Genomic DNA, 18,879 nt, shown 5'->3' with positions numbered 1-18,879 from the left:
AGTTCCTGTTGAACCGAGAATGGACATCCCAAGCCCTGGCTCTGGGCTGGGTAACTCAGCATTTGGGACACTTGTAGAGGTCAGTGTCGCACCTGCCTCAGACTACCAGCCCCTACCACCACATTGCTGTTTGGCCTTCTGATCCATTGGCATATTCAACTTGCCCACCTTGCAGCTTGTCCCTTTCCACAGAAAGGACCTCAAACCCAACTGCAAAGGCTGATAGGACTGCTCCCAGACATAAAATATCACTACAGGGGTGAGCAAGGAAAATCTCCCAGCGTCTGGGCCAACGTTTACGCCCAATAACAGCCGCCATTAAAACAGGTCATCCTGTGGGATCTTGTGCACAAAATGGCTGTCCGCATTTCACTTATAGGAGCGAATATGTTTGGTAAATAGATAATTGTATTTGGCTGTAAATAATTCTGGGGCATTGTGATCTTCCGTTCCTTCCTACGTGGGTTTGCTCGCAGTTGGCAGCAGGAATCACCTCCTTTCCTGCCATTTATGGGGTTTGTGTTTCCTTGCTACATCTCACTCTATTTGCCTGATAAATGTACCCTCATAGTCTTCAAAATGTAGGAGGAGGCCATTCAGCCTGTCGAGTCTATGCTGGCTTGGCCACCCACCTACACTGGGCGGATGATTTACAAACTCCACACAGGCATCTCCGGAAATGATTGAACCTTGGTTACTGGAGCAACGATGGAGTAAGGGGGGAGAAAACTGGAAAAGGCGTGGTGGTGGAGGCAGTTACGATAGTGATGTTTAAGATTATTTTGGACAGGCACATGGATAGGCTGGGAATGGAGGGATATGGATCATGTACAGGCAGATAAGAGTTGGTCTTGACTTAGTGTTCAGCACAGATATTGTGGGCCGAAGGGCCTGTCCTGTACTGTACCATGATGACCGGCTATTGAAAAATCGGGATAAAGTGGATGTGGGGTGGATATTTCCAATAGTGGGAGAAGGCTTAGCCTTAGAATAAAAGGATGTTCCTTTAGAAAGATGAGAAGGAATTTCTTTAGTCATAGGGTGGTGAATCTGTGGAATTCATTGGCACACGCGGCTGTGAAGGCCAAGTAATTGGGTATTTTTAAAGTGGAGATTTACAGGTTCATTAGTAAGGGTGTCAAAAGTCATGAGACGAAGGCAGGAGAATGGGGTTGACAGGGGATGATAAATCAACCATGATCGAATGGCGGAGTAGACTCGATGGACTGAATGGCCTCATTCTGCTTCTATTTCTTATGGTCTTATGGTCTACTAGCTGACCACTGTGTTGCATTCACGCTTATTATTTCATTTTGAATTCATTCGTAAAATTGCCATTGGGACTGGGGATTAAATGGAAGGCCTGAATCTAGGCTGTAGATATGGCCTAATTGTTAATGTAATGGTTTTGGAATTAGTATTTCTCACCAGCATACATTTGCTTTTCAGGGCAATTATCAAGTCGTACAAGAAAGATTTCACAGCGGATGGCGCCTTACGCCCACCTCACTATAAAGAGACCTACACAAAGCTCCACAGGTATATGCCACCTCCTATCGGTGTAGTAACTGCAATGGATCCATGCTCAAACCTGCAGGCTTCACTCCAGCAGCTATTGAAACTGTAATCCACATCTTCCCCTTTAACTGAGGGAGAACTGTCCTGCTCTATTTGTACCAGAGGGCCTCTGCTTAATGTTTGTCACATCTGAAGCTCCAGTCTCAGCATGGTGGGACATCAGCCTTCTGCTCAAATGTGTGGAGTGGGATCGGAACTCACTACCATCTGCCCAGAGGCAAGTGCACTTCCAATTCTCAGCCAACACCTCAGTAGAGGTAACTCTTACTTCTAGTGGGCTGACATTTCATTTAGCCATCCCATTAACCCAATGACATTTTGTATTTCTGCATTGTTCCATCAAAAGCCCAAGAAGGCCTAAGCTCGAGAAACTGCACCTCATCTTCTGACTAGGCATGTTACGGACTTCAGGAGTTAAAGCTGAACGTAACAGTTTCAGGTGACAGTTTCAGAACTGGCCGGATCCGATGAAAGATTAACTGCAATTAAATTAACTCAGTTTCCTGCCCAAATACTGAGTATTTCCAGCAAATTATTATGTTTCAAATCTCCAACAACTCCAGTGTTTTTATCACACTGATTCAGCTTTGTTTAGTTTTCCTTTCCTCTGTCCCTATACATCTCCCCTGCTTCCGCTCTTTGGAAACTTGGATACAAAACAGGTGTGTTTTGCTTTAAACTGGGAACTGGAGTGGGGAAAGGATAGATATGAATAAAGTGGACTAGGCAGCTAGATTGGCAAGCAGCCGCAGATATTTAAGGAGGTAATTCATGATTGTCTGCAAAAATGTTACCCAGTAAAGAGGAAAGATTCTACGGGAGAGTTGAACTAACCAGGGCTAACCAAGGAGGTTTAGGAGAGTATGAAGTTGACAGAGAAAATATACGAGGAGCAAAAGTTGGGTTAAACTCAGATTCAAGAGAAGGAGACCAAGTAATATAACATAAAGAAAAACAGACAATTGAAGCTGATGTGGTGTCATTAGAAAAAATATAAATATTTCCCGAGATTAATCCATATTTAGAAGTTTGTTGCCAAAATTAAAATTAAAACCAACTCTTTTTTATTTCTGATATGAAATAGACATAAATTATATATAATTTTTGTTTCATTTTATTGTATCACTTTGTCTTTTATTATAAGGTTTCCCAATTTGCTACAGAGTGATGCAATGGGCAACTAATAGCTACAAATTACATTAATAGAGTTGTATAGCACAGAAATATTATTTTTGGCTCACCACGTCCATGTTTCCAACACAAATCCTATTTGCTCGCAATGGGACTGTGCCCTTCTGTGCCTTGCCTATTTGTGTCTTTCTAAATGCCTCTTAAACATAGTAATGGTCTCTGATTCCACCAGCACTCCTGGCAGCGAGTTCCAGAGATCAATCTCTCTCTAAGTAAAAATAAGCCTCTCCTCTCAAATCGGCTTTAAAACTCCTTCCTCTCATATTAAGGCTATGCCCTCTTCTTTTTACCCCTACACTGGGAAAGTTATTTTGACTATTTGCTCAAGAAGGAACTGCAGATGCTGGAACAATCGAAGGTAGATAAAAATGCTGGAGAAACTCAGCGGATGAGGCAGCATCTATGGAGCGAAGAAATGGTTGACGTTTCGGGTCGAGACCCTTCTTCAGACTGATGAGGGGATGCGTGGGGCATGAAGAAGAAAGGAAGAGGCAGAGACAGTGGGCTGTGGGAGGGCTGGGAAGGGGAGGGGAAAGAGGGAGAAAGCAAGGACTACCTGAAATTGGAGAAGTCCTATGTCCAAGACACCTCACACTCTCTTTGTCTCCTCCATGACTTCTGTTTTCTAGGCCCCCATTCCCCCATCTTCACCATGGATGTCCATGTCACTCTACACCTCCATCCCCCACCAGGAAGGTTTTATAGCCCTCCATTTCTTCCCCGACTGCAGAACCAACCAGTCCCCGTCTACCGATACTCTCCTCCGCCTAGCGGAGCTGGTCCTTACCCTCAACAACTTTTTGTTTGACTCCTCTCATTTCCTCCAAATACAAGGCGGAGCTATGGGCACGCGCATGGGCCCCAGCTATGCCTGCCTCTTTGTAGGGTACGTCGAACAATCCTTGCTCGAGGCGTACCGGGGCCCTATCCCCGAACTCTACCTCCACTACATTGACGACTACATAGGTGCTACCTCCCGCACCCATGCGGAACTGACTTCATCCATTTCACCACGAACTTCCATCTAGCACTCAAATTCACCTGCACCATTTCTGACATCTCCATACTGTTTCTAGACCTCACTATCTCCATCGCAGGCCACAGACTTCTGACCGACATCTACTATAAACCCACTGACTCCCATGGATATCTGGACTACACTTCTTCCCACCCTGCCTCCTGTAAGGACTCTATTCCCTACTCCCAATTCCTCCGTCTACGCCGCATCTGCACCGAGGATGAGGTGTTTCAACCAGGGCATTGGAGATGTCTTCATTCTTCAGGGAACGGAGTTCCCCTCTTCGACTATAGATGAGGCTCTCACTGGAGTCTCTTCTATACCCCATAACTCTGCTCTCACTCCCCATCCCCCCACTCATAACAAGGACAGAGTCCCTCTTGTCCTCACCTTCTACCCTACCAGCCGTCACATACAACAGATAATCCTCCGTCATTTCGCCATCTCCAATGGGATCCCACCACTGGCCACATCTTCCCATCTCCTTCCCTGTCGGTTTTCCGCAGAGACCGCTCCCTCCGTAACCCTGGTCAATTCTTCCCTTCCCACCCAACCCACCCCCTCCCCTGGTACTTTCCCTTGCAACCGCAGGAAATGCTACACTTGTCGCTTTACCTCCCCCCTTGACTCCATTCAAGGACCCAAGCAGTCGTTCCAGGTGCGGCAGAGGTTCACCTGCACCTCCTCCAACCTCATCTATTGCATCCGCTGCTCTAGGTGTCAGCTGTTCTACGTCGGAGAGACCAAACGTAGGCTTGGCGATCGCTTCACTCAACACCTCCGCTCAGTTCGCAATAACCAACCTGATCTCCCGGTGGCTCAGCACTTCAACTCCCTTTCCCATTTCGAATCCGACCTTTCTGTCCTGGGCCTCCTCCATGGCCAGACTGAGTCCCACTGTAAATTGGAGGAGCAGCACCTCATATTTCGCTTGGGTAGTTTACACCCCAGCGATATGAACATTGACCTCCAATTTCAGATGGTCCTTGCTTTCTCCCTCTTTCCCCTCCCCTTCCCAGCTCTCCCACAGCCCACTGTCTCCACCTCTTCCTTTCTTCTTCCTGCCCCCCCCATTCCATCATCAGTCTGAAGAAGGGTCTCGACCCGAAACGTCACCCATTCCTTCGCTTCATAGATGCTGCCTCACCCGCTGAGTTTCTCCAGCATTTTAGTCTATCTTTGACTATTTGCTCCATCTATGTCTCTCATAATCTTATACACCACTTTCAGGTCACCCCTCAGCCTCCTTTGTTCCAGGGGGGAAAAAGTTCATCTTATCCAATCTCTCCCATTAACTGGACTCCTTGAATCCAGGGAATGTCCTGGTGAATCTTCTCTGCACTCACTCAACCAAAACCACATCCTTATTATAGTTTGGTGACCAGGACTGTACACAATACTTCAAGTGTGGCCTGACTCAGTGATTCCCAACCTGGGGCCATAGGGGGGCCACAGAAAAAAATTGGGATTTAGGGGGCCACCGGCCCACAGAGTTACCACCCTGGTGCCTCCTAAATTTCAGTTCTAATAAATTTAAATCTATGTAGTTGAAATATTTTTAATGTATGATTATAAATGGTTGTTTTATTGAACCCACAAAATATTTTTGATGTTTGTGGAATAGAATAAAAGAGAATATATTTGCAATTAATAGACACTGATATTTTAATGGATGGTATTATAATATTGAAGTACTTTTTTTCCGCTAATAATGTCAGGGGGGGAGCACAGAAAAATTAAAAGATCCCAAGGGGGCCATGAGCTAAAAAAGGTTGGGAACCACTGGCCTAACTGATGTGATATAAGGATGCATCTTAACATCCCAACTGCATCTAGCACCTGCTCAGAACACGTTGAATCAACAGAACGTTGAACACGTTGAATCAACAGAATCACACAACAAGTTGATGGCATCTTAATTACCACCCTTCCCTCACATTTCCGTGAACCACCTCTGGCACCTCTCTCCCCTTTATCGATCTCTCTGTCTCCATCACAGGGGACAGACTATTGCCAGATGACTGCTATAAAATCACTGACTCCCACTGTTATCTGGATTACACGTCCTCCCACTCTGCCTCTTGCAAAGATGCCATCCCATTCTCTCAATTTCCCTGTCTCTGCTGCATTTGCTCCCAAGATGAGACTTTCTACTCCTGGACATCCAAGATGTCATTTTTCTTTAGTCAACAATGTTTCCCGCTCTTCTTGTAAGAGGGGGAAACCTTTGCCTCCTCTGTATCCCATAGTTCTGCATCATCTACCCTCTCCCCAGATGGACCAAGGATAGTGCTCCACTGGTCCTTACCTCTCCCTCCACCTGCTCATGCATCCAATGCATCATTCTCCAACATCTCCACCACCTTCAATGTGATCCCACCACCAGTCTCATCTTCCCATCCCCATCCCTTTCTGATTCTCATAGAGACCACTCCCGCTGCAACTCATTGGTTCATTAATCCCTTTCCACACTAATGACCCGCTCCGCGTTACTTACTACCGCAGGAGATGTAACACCTGTTCCTATACCTCATCCCTCACATCCATCTAGGGACCTCAGCGGCCCTTCCAGGTGAGACAGAGGTTCTCAAGCTCCTCCTTCATACTTCTGTTCAATGAAACCTTTCAGATCACCTCTATTATTTTTCATTCAGGTGTCAGGACCAGTTTTCCTGGATTAAAAGGCAAACTCATCACATCTTGGGAAGAAAAGGTGGGAGTCGCGCACCTGAGTGAGATGGGCTACAGCCAGGGATCCCTGAAAATCAAACACCATGGCCTGTACTATATTTATGCCCAGATCTTGTTTCGGTATCATGCCGACTACCCCTTGAGTACCAAGGAATACCAGCTGGTTCAGTACGTTTACAGGAAGATGGCCAAGTACCCAAAGCCAACTCTGATCCTGAGGGGTGCCAGCACGTGGTGCTCAGGTAACCACAACTTGTATTCGGTTTATCAAGGAGGAGTTTTCAACCTGCAAAGTGACGACAAAATCTTTGTGACTGTCTCAAACATATCATTAGTCGATATCGACGAGGCATCCAGCTACCTGGGCGCATTCAAACTGGGTTAAGTGAAGTGTTATCTTGGCATCTTTAAACTTTCATCTTTGAATGGTGTACATCCCGCATTGGAATGTTGGTTTTGTCAGCACTCTCTGAGCAGAATTATTCCTTGCTTGAATATAAAAATTAAACAATGGCTCTTGTATTATGTAAAGGCATCTAATGAGAATCACTCGCCACTTATTTACAGAATCCACTCCGATGAATAACGAATGAAGGGGCTATAGGTGCAAGAAACAAAACTAAAATGTTAACAGGATGGCACAGTGGTAAAGCTGGTAAAGCTGCTGCCTCACAGCTCCAGTGACCCGAGTCCAGTCCTGGTCTTGTGTGCTGTCTGTATGGAGTTTATATGTTCTTCCTCTGAGCACATGGGTTTCCCCTCATTCTTTTGCAAATCTGAGAAAACATGTAGGTTGATCGCTTGATTTGCTGCAGTAATTGCCCCTGGTGTGTAGGTGAGTGGAGGGGGGAGAGAATTGATGTGGGGAGAATAAAAGTGGGATTAATGTAGTATTGGTGCAAATGGGTGATTGATGGATGGCACGGACAAGTTGGGCCGAAGGGCCAGTTACTGTGCTGCATGATTCTATTAATCTATGGATTATTAGGAATAAGGCAACAGCCAATGCCCTCATGAGACAAGGGAAACATTGTCCTTCCTCATTGAACTAGCGACCCAGGTTGCTTCGTGATGTCCCACAGTGCTTGAAGTGGTGATGTGAAGTGGAGTTTTCACAATAAATGGCATTATTCTATATGTGTAGCCACAGGTGAATCCGAAACCTCGGTCACAAGCCTAAGTGTGATCTAACTTGGGTTGTTTTAGAGCCAGCATTTAATTTTGGTGCCACCACATTGAGCACCTAATGTTCTTGCATGGGAGCCCTGGCAGAAGGTAAGAGATGGAGAAGGTTTAAATCACAAGTTTGGCAAATCCTCTCCCATGATTCTTTAAAAGAATCTTGCTCTTAAATCACTGAATGAGCCATTAGTAATGACCAGGCCATACAAAAGGTGCTCGGCAGCTATGATTGGAGCTGATGGTGAAATCATAATTAAATTTAAGATGGTGGTTGTAATGTGATCTGCGAAGATAGGAACAGGGCATGTCCCATGGTCCTACTTTTTGCACTCCTAACCATAGCGTCCATTGCAAATGCATGTATTCTTCGCAAGGATGAAGAAAATTGGGGCAGAAGTTGATCTCTTGGCCCTTCAAGCCTGTCCTACCATTCAATACGATGATAGCCATAACTTATTTTCAGACAAATATGCATTTAGGATATCCCTTTGTGGAATGATGCAACGCATAATGTCATCTTCTCAAGAGTTCTCGCTCTGTATCAATAATAAAGATAGCGAGTGAGCAAGCAATGCTTCACTGTAAATTATAGTTAAAGAAAGTTTTGCTGTTGATATTTGCTGTACATTTGAATTTTTTTAAAAGAATTTGCTACTCCAAATTTTTATCTCAAGGCAATGAAAACCGAATAAACTGTGCCTTTGAATAAAATCTATTTCTGAATGCTGTTTTGATTGGATTTTTACAGCAGGGTAATCCTTGACAATTCAAGATGGAGGTTTGCAAATATAGTTGGAGAAGCTTTGTACAGCGAGAACAGCTAAAATGAAGAGAAGGGAGACAGGGAGAGAACTCAGTTGGGTCATTAAGACCATAGCTCTATCAGATGATTCCAGAGAAGGAGAGGCATAGCGAGGGAGGCCAAGGCGATGGATGGTCGGGAGGACCAAGAAGAGGAAAAGAAGGCAGCAGAGAGAAGTATGGAGTGGGTTGTTACAGATCAGTGCCCTGATCAATGAAGGCAAGCATGCCAAATGGGTCCTTCACCACTCTGTTTACCCGAGTTGCCACCTTCAAGAAACTATATATCTGTACCTCTGGCTCTCTCTGTTCTGTAACTCCACACCCCAGGGCCCTACCAATTATTGTATAAGTCCTGCCCCGGTTTAACTTATTAAAATGCAACAGCTCGCACTTTTCCATGTTGAATTCCATCTCTCATTCATTGGCCCACAACCCCAGTTCAGTCAGATCATGTTGTAATTTTAAATAACCTTCTTCGCTGTCCACTACACCAGCAATGTTGGTGGTATCCGCAAACTTATGAACATTGCCAATCAAATCGTTAATCTAGATGCAAACAGTGGTGGACCCAGTGGTACACCACCACTCACAGGCCTTCACTGAATAATAACCCTCCACTATCATTCTGTGACCACTTCAACCAAAGCCAATTTTGTATCCAATTGGCTAACTCACCCTCGATCTATCTTTCCGGACTGGCCACGTTTAATGTTTTTAGCTGACGTGACTGTGTTACAGAAGAGGGATGACAGAGTTATTAAAATAATCCATTTAGGGTGACATCTTGGCTTTGCCTGGATTGACAGCAATAAGTGCCAGTGGAGAAACTTCAAAGAAGGATTGTGGGTCAACTATGACAATGGCTGCAGACAAAACAGGGCAGATTGTCATGGCATAGTCTCATACAATATCATTTGTGGTTTTGGTGGGGCTGGTTCAAGATTTTGGGTATGATCAGAAATCTGACTGCAAAGGCTGAAATGGGCAATTGTGGGGGAAAATGGGCAGTGTCATGGGATGAGACATATTCAAGGATTTAGGAGAAAAGAGATTGGAGATGGGGACAAGAATACGAACTGTAAATGTCAGTATAATTGAGGGTTACAAGGGCAAGTATGGATGTGAGTTGAGACACTTGAGAACTGAGATATCTAAAACTAGTGGGCATAGGTTTTGGATATGGGGGAAACAGGTTAATGGGAATCTGAGGATGAATTTTTACACTCAGAAAGTGGTTGAAATTTGAGGTGCAATGCTTGAGGCAAGTACTCTCATGACACTTCAAGATCTAAATGAATTGCCTAGGCAAAAACAGAGAGGAGAAAGGTTTCACATGCTGCTCTGAGACTCACAATTGTTGGAGGTAATCCCCAAATACGTTTTCATCGCTTGTTCGTCCGGGGTTAGGGAATAGGTATCCCAGGATCTGATTTGTTAGCAAGTCAGAATGAAGGTCCATGTTTTCTAAAGTCAGCCAGACTTCTCTTGTCACTGATCACTCTTCGAAGTGCTATCAAGGACACTCTCACACTCTCAGTAGCTGAATTAAACAGATCTACTCACTTTTCCATTCAGGAACTTGTGGTCCAAAACCATGCAAAATCAATGGTCTCATTAGGTGGCCAAGACCTTATTGCGATGATAGAAATAATAAAGAACAATAGCCTTTAACACAAACATCCCCACACAGCGGAATCAAAGTTTCCCACTGTGAAGGAAGGCACCAAAGTTCAGTCATCCTCCTCTGTTGTCCTCTGTTGTTCACCCGTAGTCGGGGCCTCCCGAGTGCCATGCTGACGCCGCTACGGGCAGCCCGATGCTCAGGTCCATCTTCGCTGGGATGATGGAACTCCGACGTCGGAACAGGAGAACATTCTCAGCGGCTTGGACCTCCCAATCGGCCACTTCGTACCGGAGACCACGGCTCCCGAAGTCCACAGGCTGCGCTGGGTGGAGATTCACGCTGGCGGCCCTCGGCAAAGGCATCCCAGGACTCCGCGATGTTGGTCAGCGCCGCCCGCGGCTAGGAGCTCCGCAAACAGCAGGTTCACAATGTTGAAGCAGCAGGCCCAACACTCTGGAGCTTCAATCCGGGTAAGGCATCGGCCACTCTGCAATGTATCCAGCGCTGCGCCGCCGCTGAAGCTTTGGCCAGTCTTTGGCCTTTGGCAGGAAAGGCCGCGCCAATCCAGTTGGTAGACCACGAGTGGGGGGGGAGGACGCGACTCGGAGAATAGTCGCATCCTCGCCAGGAGGTGACTGGGAAACGGTTTCCCCTTTACCCTCCCCCACATAGAAATACTTAAAAAATCCTCCAAAACATACTTCTAAACAAACTAAAAAAAAAACATAGAAAAACAGACAGGCTATAGGCAGAGGCTGGCATCATGCGGTGCCCCTAGTGAATTGTTTATAAAAATAGAAAATGCCCAGTAGGTCTGACAGCATTTGTGAAGAAAGTAACTAAGTTTGGGTTGATGACTTTCCACAAAGAGACAAAGAATGGTCACAGCACAGAAGGAGGTCATTCAGCTCAATGCAAGGACAATCTAATTAGTCCCACACCCCTGCACTCTTCATAACTCTGCAAATCCTTTCCTTTAAGATACTTAAGGGCTTGTCCCACTTAGGCGACTTCTTTGGCGAGTTCAGGAGACTCTGCGCCCGTCACAAGATCGTAGGTGGTCTCCTTCATGGTTGTGAGGAGTTCCCGCATTCTGGGAACTAGTCGTGGCCTTAGTATGGTCGCCATGGAGAAAATCGATACTTTTGTAGTCGTAGGTCTAGTCGTAGTGGAGTTGTAGGTAATCGTAGGCAGTCTTATTTAATCGCCTTTGCTGATTTTCATTGGCTCATTGAGAAAAAAAGGTATGTAAACAGCCGCACGTGATGTGCTGTCATTCCAGTGTGCGGTCATTGCGCAATTTTTTTTTCAGTGGATAAGACAGTGTGAGACATGGCTCCGAGGAGAAGGCTTCAGCGCAGGGGCAAGGCACAACCCTCAACACCACCCACCAGGCTGTTATCAACATTTGTTTGTTTAGAAGACTTTTGTACTTCCAGTGGCGCTATGGAGTAGGAGAGACTCGCGCCAACTAGCTCCGTGAAAAAAACGAAAAAAACGAAAAAACGGGAGGAAAAGACAGATCCTACCTGCAGAAAACGGGACCGATTGTTTTGCACTAAGCCCGTGACGTCATCAGGCGCGCGACACCGGCAGTATGTCGACTCAACATACTCCCCCCCACAAGGCAAAAAACGGCAAGACTAAAGAGGTAGGCCCAACTGAAGCCTCGGCCTCAGGTTTAACAGCATCCCGAGAAGACATCTCAAAGAAGAAGAAAAAGACTGAGATGGAAGAATTAAAAACGTTCCTTAAGGAGGAACTTAAAAATCTTAGACAGAACTTTCAAGAGGTTAAAGAGGAGCTAGCATCTTTTAAAAAAGAAATGAAAGAACAAATTAAAGAAGATGTTACAGAGATTGTACACGAAGTCCTTGAAGACTGGAAATTAGAAATGGAAAGAAATATGACTCAAAATGTTGAAGAAGTAAATGAAAAACTGAATAAGATGGAATCCAGATTTGATTCTAAACTTGAACCTATTCTCCTGACATTAAACCAACACTACAAGATTGTAAAAGAACTTGAGGAACTTGCTGAGACAAGCACCGCAACTACAAAACAACTCATCACTGAGAACCAACGCCTATCAAAGTTATTGTATCAAATAACTGAAAAATGTACAGACTTGGAGGGACGACAGAGGCGTCAGAACTTAAGAATCGTGGGCATCCAGGAAGGCAGAGAGGGGACTCGTGACCCCCGTGAATTTGCTGCAGAAGTACTGAAAACAATTTTGAACCTGGATCAGGCGCCATTACTTGCCCGAGCGCACAGAGTGCCGGGACGTCCCCCAAAGGTGGCCGACCGACCAAGAATAATGATAGTAAAGGTCCAATATGACCATGTATTGGATGACATGATGAGGAAAATTGGCAAAAGCAGAAATCTTGTATATGAAGGAGACAAGATTAGCGTATTCAGAGATTACCCTGTGGAAGTTGCTAAGAAAAGAGCGTTGTTCACAGAAACAAGAAGAATACTGAAGAACATAAAGAATCTGAGATATGGACTGTTATACCCCGCAACACTGAGAGTCAGTTACGAGAAGAAGGAATACTTCTTCATCAAGCACACGGAATCATTTGAATTTGCCAAGAACGTCGAGGACAAGATCGAAGATTGAAAAATATTCAACTCTTAACACCTACTCGCAGAGAAGATATGGAACTCTAAACTTTAAACTATTATATTTAAGAGTTGCCTAAAATTCGCAATAAGAATTGGGTATATTTCCTGCAACGGATATATAATACTAACATTCTAGTACTAACCTCTAACAACTATTAATAATCAAGAATATTAACTAACACTAACTAATGATAATAAGATTATTTAGATTATTAAGAATTAATTAAAAGTATGAAATATAAGTAAAGTATGATTCAGGTATTTTATAATGAGAAATGTTTGATGGCTCTCTGATGTTTTCGTTTTTGATTATTCTTTGATAAATGTTTATATTATACAAAACTAACATTTCAATTTGAGACTACTAATTATACCATTAATGGAATATAATCAATATTTCTTTCCCCCCCACAAATTGTATGCATCGAATTGGAAACTTTCCTTTCAAGGAAAGTACGGAGCTAGTATTTTTATAAACCAAAAGCTACGGAAGTCCATAGATGCTTAGCCACATTAGGGTGGCTATCACTAACTGCACTAATTGTAGTTGTAGTTGCTTTTCTTTTTTACTTTCCACACTTTACTAACCCTATCTGCTATCACCTTTTTTTTATCTTATATCATATTATATTTTGTATTTGGAATGGAATTGCATATTTTATTTAAGGAGATATGTTCGGATGGAAAACAGACGTGACCTAAAATTCATCTACCTGAAGTTCAAGTATAAGGTAGGGTTGAGTGTGCTGAATCATCTGCTCTACCACTTAATCACAAGATGCAAGACATGAATATAAAAATTGGGGGTGAGGGAATTAAATTCTGTAGTTGGAATGTTAAGGGAATTAATGAACCTATCAAGAGAGGCAAAGTGTTAGCTCATTTAAAATCATTGAAAACAGATATAATATTTCTCCAGGAGACACATCTTAAAAAGGAAGCACAACACAGATTGAAAGCAAAATGGATTGCTAAAGCGTACCACTCTTCATTCTCACATAAATCAAGAGGTGTTGCAATATTAATTCGTAAAGGTATACCCTTTAAACATATATCAACGATAGAAGACATTGAAGGCAGATATATTGTAATAATAGGGGAGTTATACTTAAAAAAGGTGACTCTCCTCAATGTGTATGGATCTGTTTTTTAAGAGAATTCTTAACAATATCCCGGAAGGTACACAACAAAACTTAATAATCGGTGGAGATTTAAATTGTACTTTGGATGCTTGTTTGGATAGATCATCAACTCAAAGAAAACTAAAATCTCGATCAAGTGAATTTTTAAATTCATACATTAATACTACTAATATTAAGGACGTTTGGAGAATTGAAAATCCATCGGGCCGAGAATATTCATTTTACTCACCAGTACATAAAACTTACTCAAGGATAGACTATTTTTTAGTAGATTCAAAACTTATCCCATTTACCTATAACTCACAATATCATAACATCATAATCTCAGACCACGCCCCATTAACATTTATGATCAAAGTAAACGGAATGACAGAGACACAGTCACAATGGAGATTTAATCCCCAAATCTTAAAAGATAAGTCATGTAATGAATATCTAGTAAAACAGATTAAATGTTTTTTGAGGCTAACGATAGCCCTGAAATCTCTGCCTCCCTTCTTTGGGAAACATTTAAAGCATTTGTACGAGGAGCATTAATTTCTTCCCAATCATTTTTTAATAAAGAGAATAGGGCCAAACAACAGAAACTGGAAATGGAAATAAAGCAATTAGACACAGAAAATGCAGCAGCACCATCCACGATAAAACACAATAAAATTGCAGTATTAAAATATAAATTAAACAAGATTTATTCAGACCAAGTTATAAAACTTTATCAACATACAAAACAAACTTATAAAAAATTAATTTGAATTTGGTGACAAACCACAAAAACTATTAGCGCGTCAGCTTCGCAAATTGGACGGGGAAAAAACAATATACAAAATTAGAACAGATAAGGGAGAAACATTAACACTGTCTAAAGATATTAATGATAGATTTCTACAATACTACCAAAAATTGTATTCATCTAAAATAACAGAACAATCAACGGGAATGGAAACATTTTTACAGAATTGTAAGTTTGCGGGTCTAGATCAGAAAGAGAGAGAATTGCTAGGGGCTGAAATTACGATAAAAGACATTGAAGAATCAATAAAGTCCTTAAAAAACGGAAAGTCGGCAGGACCCGATGGTCTAAATTCGGAATTTTATTAAAAAAATTATGATTTGCTTTCCCCACGCCTACAGACAATGTACAAATACGCATATACTCAACAGAAACTCCCAGAAACTCTAAATGAATCTACAATCATACTTATACCAAAAACGGACAAGGATCTTGAAGACCCAGGTTCATACAGAGCTATAGCCCTCTTAAATACTGATCAGAAAATATTAACTAAGATTCTATCTAATAGATTGAGCTTAGTGATCAGCAAATTAATACATCCCGACCAAACAGGGTTTATCCCCAAATGGTATTCATTTTATAATCTGAGAAGATTATTTAATATTATATACTCCAATAGAATCCCTAACGCAGAGCTAGCAATTATCTCGTTAGATGCTGAAAAAGCATTTGACCAGGTAGAATGGCCATATTTATTTTCGGTGATGGAAAAATTTCAACTAGGAGAGAAGTACTGTACATGGGTTAAATTGTTATATTCTAATCCAACAGCTAGAATATTAACAAACAAAATGTTATCAACTAAATTTAATCTCTCTAGAGGCTGTAGACAAGGATGCTCACTATCCCCACTATTATTTGCTCTTGCAATCGAACCCCTAGCAGAAATCGTTAGAAACCATCCAGGAATATTTGGATACAATACTAGAGACACAAGGAATAAAATCTCCTTATATGCAGATGATATACTAATATATATTACAAAATTAGAAACTAGTATTCCAAACCTATTAAATCTAATAACTCAATTTGGTCAGTTTTCAGGATATAGAATCAATTGGAATAAAAGCGAAATCATGCCAATAACAAAATTCAATTTACATACAATACAACAATCCCCTTTTAAAATAGTTAAAGATAAATTTAAATACTTAGGAATCTATGTAACTAAGACATATACCTCTTTATTTAAACTAAATTTCCCACCCTTACTGAATAAACTACATAAGAATATTCAATACTGGAAAACACTCCCCATTTCTATGCTTGGGAGAATTAATGCTATAAAAATGATTTTTTTACCGCAACTGCTGTACCTACTTCAATTAATTCCGATATATATCCCAAAAACTTTTTTCAAAAAAGTCGATTCCATTGTTACAAGTTTTGTCTGGGATTATAAGAATCATAGAATAAGTAAAAAACATTTATGTAAATCAAAGATAAATGGAGGTCTGGCTTTGCCAAATTTCTTATTTTATTTTTGGGCAGTCCATATTAAAAACATGAATTTCTGGCTGGAAGAAATGGATCAACAACCAGATTGGCTAATGATGGAAAAGGAAGACTGTCTACCTATTGAAATTGGACCGATCATATTTGCCCCCACAAAACTGCACTAAAAAACCTATAAAGAAAACCCCATAATACATAGTGGAATACGAATTTGGAAACAAATAAAAAAAGATTTAAAATTGAATAATACACCACTCTGCCTTCCCATTGTAAATAATCCTTTATTCAAATCATCCTTTATGGACAAAGGTTTCACACAATGGAAAAATTATGGAATCAAAAATATAGGACATCTTTATGGGAAAGGTACTTTTCTTTCATTTCAAGAGTTACAACAGAATTATGGACTGCACTCAAATAATTTCTTCAGATATCTACAAATTAGAGATTATGTTAAATCTAATACACAAGTTTACAGGAATAGGGAATCAGAAATTCTTGATGAATGTCTGAACAAGCATCCTAATACTGAAAAACTAACAGCTTATATTTATAACACCCTACTAAATAACGAGGTACCACCGACCGAACCATATAGATACAAATGGGAAAATGAAATAGGTCATCCTATCACGAAAGATATGTGGGACGAAAGTTTACAACAAATACATCAATGTTCATTAAATGCCAGACATACTTTAATACAATTCAAGGTCTTACATAGACTACACTTCTCTAAAATAAAACTAAATAGAATCTTCCCACAAATCTCTCCTATTTGTGATAAATGTCTACATTTAGAGGCTAATTTAACACATACGTTCGCAAACTGTATAAAACTTAAACATTTCTGGACTGATATTTTTGAAATAACTTCAGAAGTTATTAATACAAAACTGGACCCAGACACAAAATTAATAATTCTTGGAATATCAGAACAAAGCTTAACACTCACAACAAACCAAAGAAACTTCCTCAATTACAGTATAATAACCGGAAAAAAATGAATATTAAAATTTTGGAAAGGCCCTACAACCCCCACAATTAAAATGTGGATTACGGAAATGTCGGAGACCCTATACTTTATTTATTTATTTATTTATTTATTTATTCCGAACAAGTAAAGACATTAACGACATTAATATTAACAAAATCGAAATTATCAAACAATTGGACATTACAATCAATATTTACAAAGCAATGAGAAGAACAAAATCAAAGTTCCAATGTCCAACTCTGTGTCTGTACAAGCTCGAAAAGGAGTGAGAAGAAGAATAACTTATTAAATCTCACCCATCACATACTTAGAAAGAATTAGACTTGTCTTAATGGACAAACAAGATCTTTTCCATAAAATTTGGGCTCCATTCATTAACTATCTGAAGGGATAGATTGGCACAGCACGAGGACCCAGCTGAAACTTGAACTCAGGAATAGATGAAAAGCTATACTTTTTAACCTACGAACCTATCTCCATTGATGTATTACAGGTAACCCATTCCACCTCCCTTGTTTTTCTGTTGTGTTTTTTTTTGCTTTCTTTTTTATTTGTAACTTTCTACCCTCTCTTTTTCCCTCTTTCTATAAAAAATAAAAACACTAGAAGCAGAAGTAATTGATAATGGAAAATTTTAATAATGTATGACTGATGTATATGAAAAGTTTTTTTTACTATAATATGTAACTACATTTTATAATATGTCTACTTCTAATAAATAAAAAAATAAAAAAATAAAAAAAGAAGACTTTTGTATGTTTCATTACCAATAAAGGAAATCCCTGACTTTTTAACCTCAAATTGATGTATGAATATTATTATTTTTCATAGTAGACCCTCATGTCATCACTTATATCTCATATTTCATTTCTCATATATTTACATCATTGAAACACACACAAACGCAAGGAAGGAATGCACTGTATTTAAAGTGACTTTTCACATTTATTTTGATGAAGAAAACAGCGACATTTTTTTAGGTGATCTTACCACGATAGAGTCGTAGCCAGCGTAGCTTTGTTGTAGCTTGCTTTCTGTGATCGTGAGTGTAGTCATCTGTAAGTCAAAGGTGGTCGTCTTTATTCCCCACAATTGGGTCGCCAATTGTCACGAGTGCCGATACATTAATTTATTAGATAGTTGTAGCTTGTCCTACATAGTCTTCTACATAGGATGTCTTCTACATAGTCGTAGGATGCGTTTGATACATTCACATTTTTGGCGATTCAACAAGATTATGACAGTCGCCTGCACTCGCAAAATAAGTTGCCTAAGTGGGACAGGCCCTTTACCCATCTTCCTTGGAACACCACCACTGAACTTGCCTTCATATTAACTCTGGCAGGTGTATCTCAACAATATACTGAGTACAAGGGTTTGTCTTTGTGTCACTTTTGACTTATTCACCATCTGCCTTTGTTCTATGTCCTGATCCCATCATTAATGGGAACAATTTTTCTGTATCAAATTTATCTATTCACTGCGAGATTTCGAGATCACCTTTGAACCTCCTCAGTTCCAAGTCTTCCCTGTCTATGCAGAGAAATAAAGCCTGTTACCCTGGAATTATTTTAGCAAATCTCTTTAGCGGTAGTCCTAGCATTAATTTCGCTGAACATCTCTGCTCTGTCTGCCTTAACCTACCTGATCTCCCGGTTGCTCAACACTTTAGCTCCCCATTCCCAATCTGCCCTCTCTGTTCTGGGCCTCCTCCATTGTCAGAGTGAGGCCCAGCACAAATTGGAGGTACACCTCATATTTCGCTTGGGTAGC

The 18,879-nt window shown here is 41.1% G+C and overlaps 1 protein-coding gene across 1 annotated transcript in view; it reads left to right on the top strand.

The window, feature by feature from the left end:
* Window positions 1-8,381, top strand: part of tnfsf11 (TNF superfamily member 11) — a 39,884-nt gene extending 31,503 nt beyond the window's left edge. Inside the window, exons 4-5 of the mRNA XM_033032901.1 lie at window positions 1,450-1,539; window positions 6,442-8,381. Coding sequence (XP_032888792.1) covers window positions 1,450-1,539; window positions 6,442-6,863 — 512 coding nt within the window. The 3' untranslated portion in view covers window positions 6,864-8,381. The remainder of the gene's footprint in view (window positions 1-1,449; window positions 1,540-6,441) is intronic.
* Window positions 8,382-18,879: the final 10,498 nt, after the last annotated feature.

Source organism: Amblyraja radiata, chromosome 14, assembly GCF_010909765.2.
Source record: "Amblyraja radiata isolate CabotCenter1 chromosome 14, sAmbRad1.1.pri, whole genome shotgun sequence".
NCBI classification, from domain to species: domain Eukaryota; kingdom Metazoa; phylum Chordata; class Chondrichthyes; order Rajiformes; family Rajidae; genus Amblyraja; species Amblyraja radiata.
Note: the sequence above shows the minus strand (reverse complement) of the source record. Positions and strands in the feature narration are given on the sequence as shown.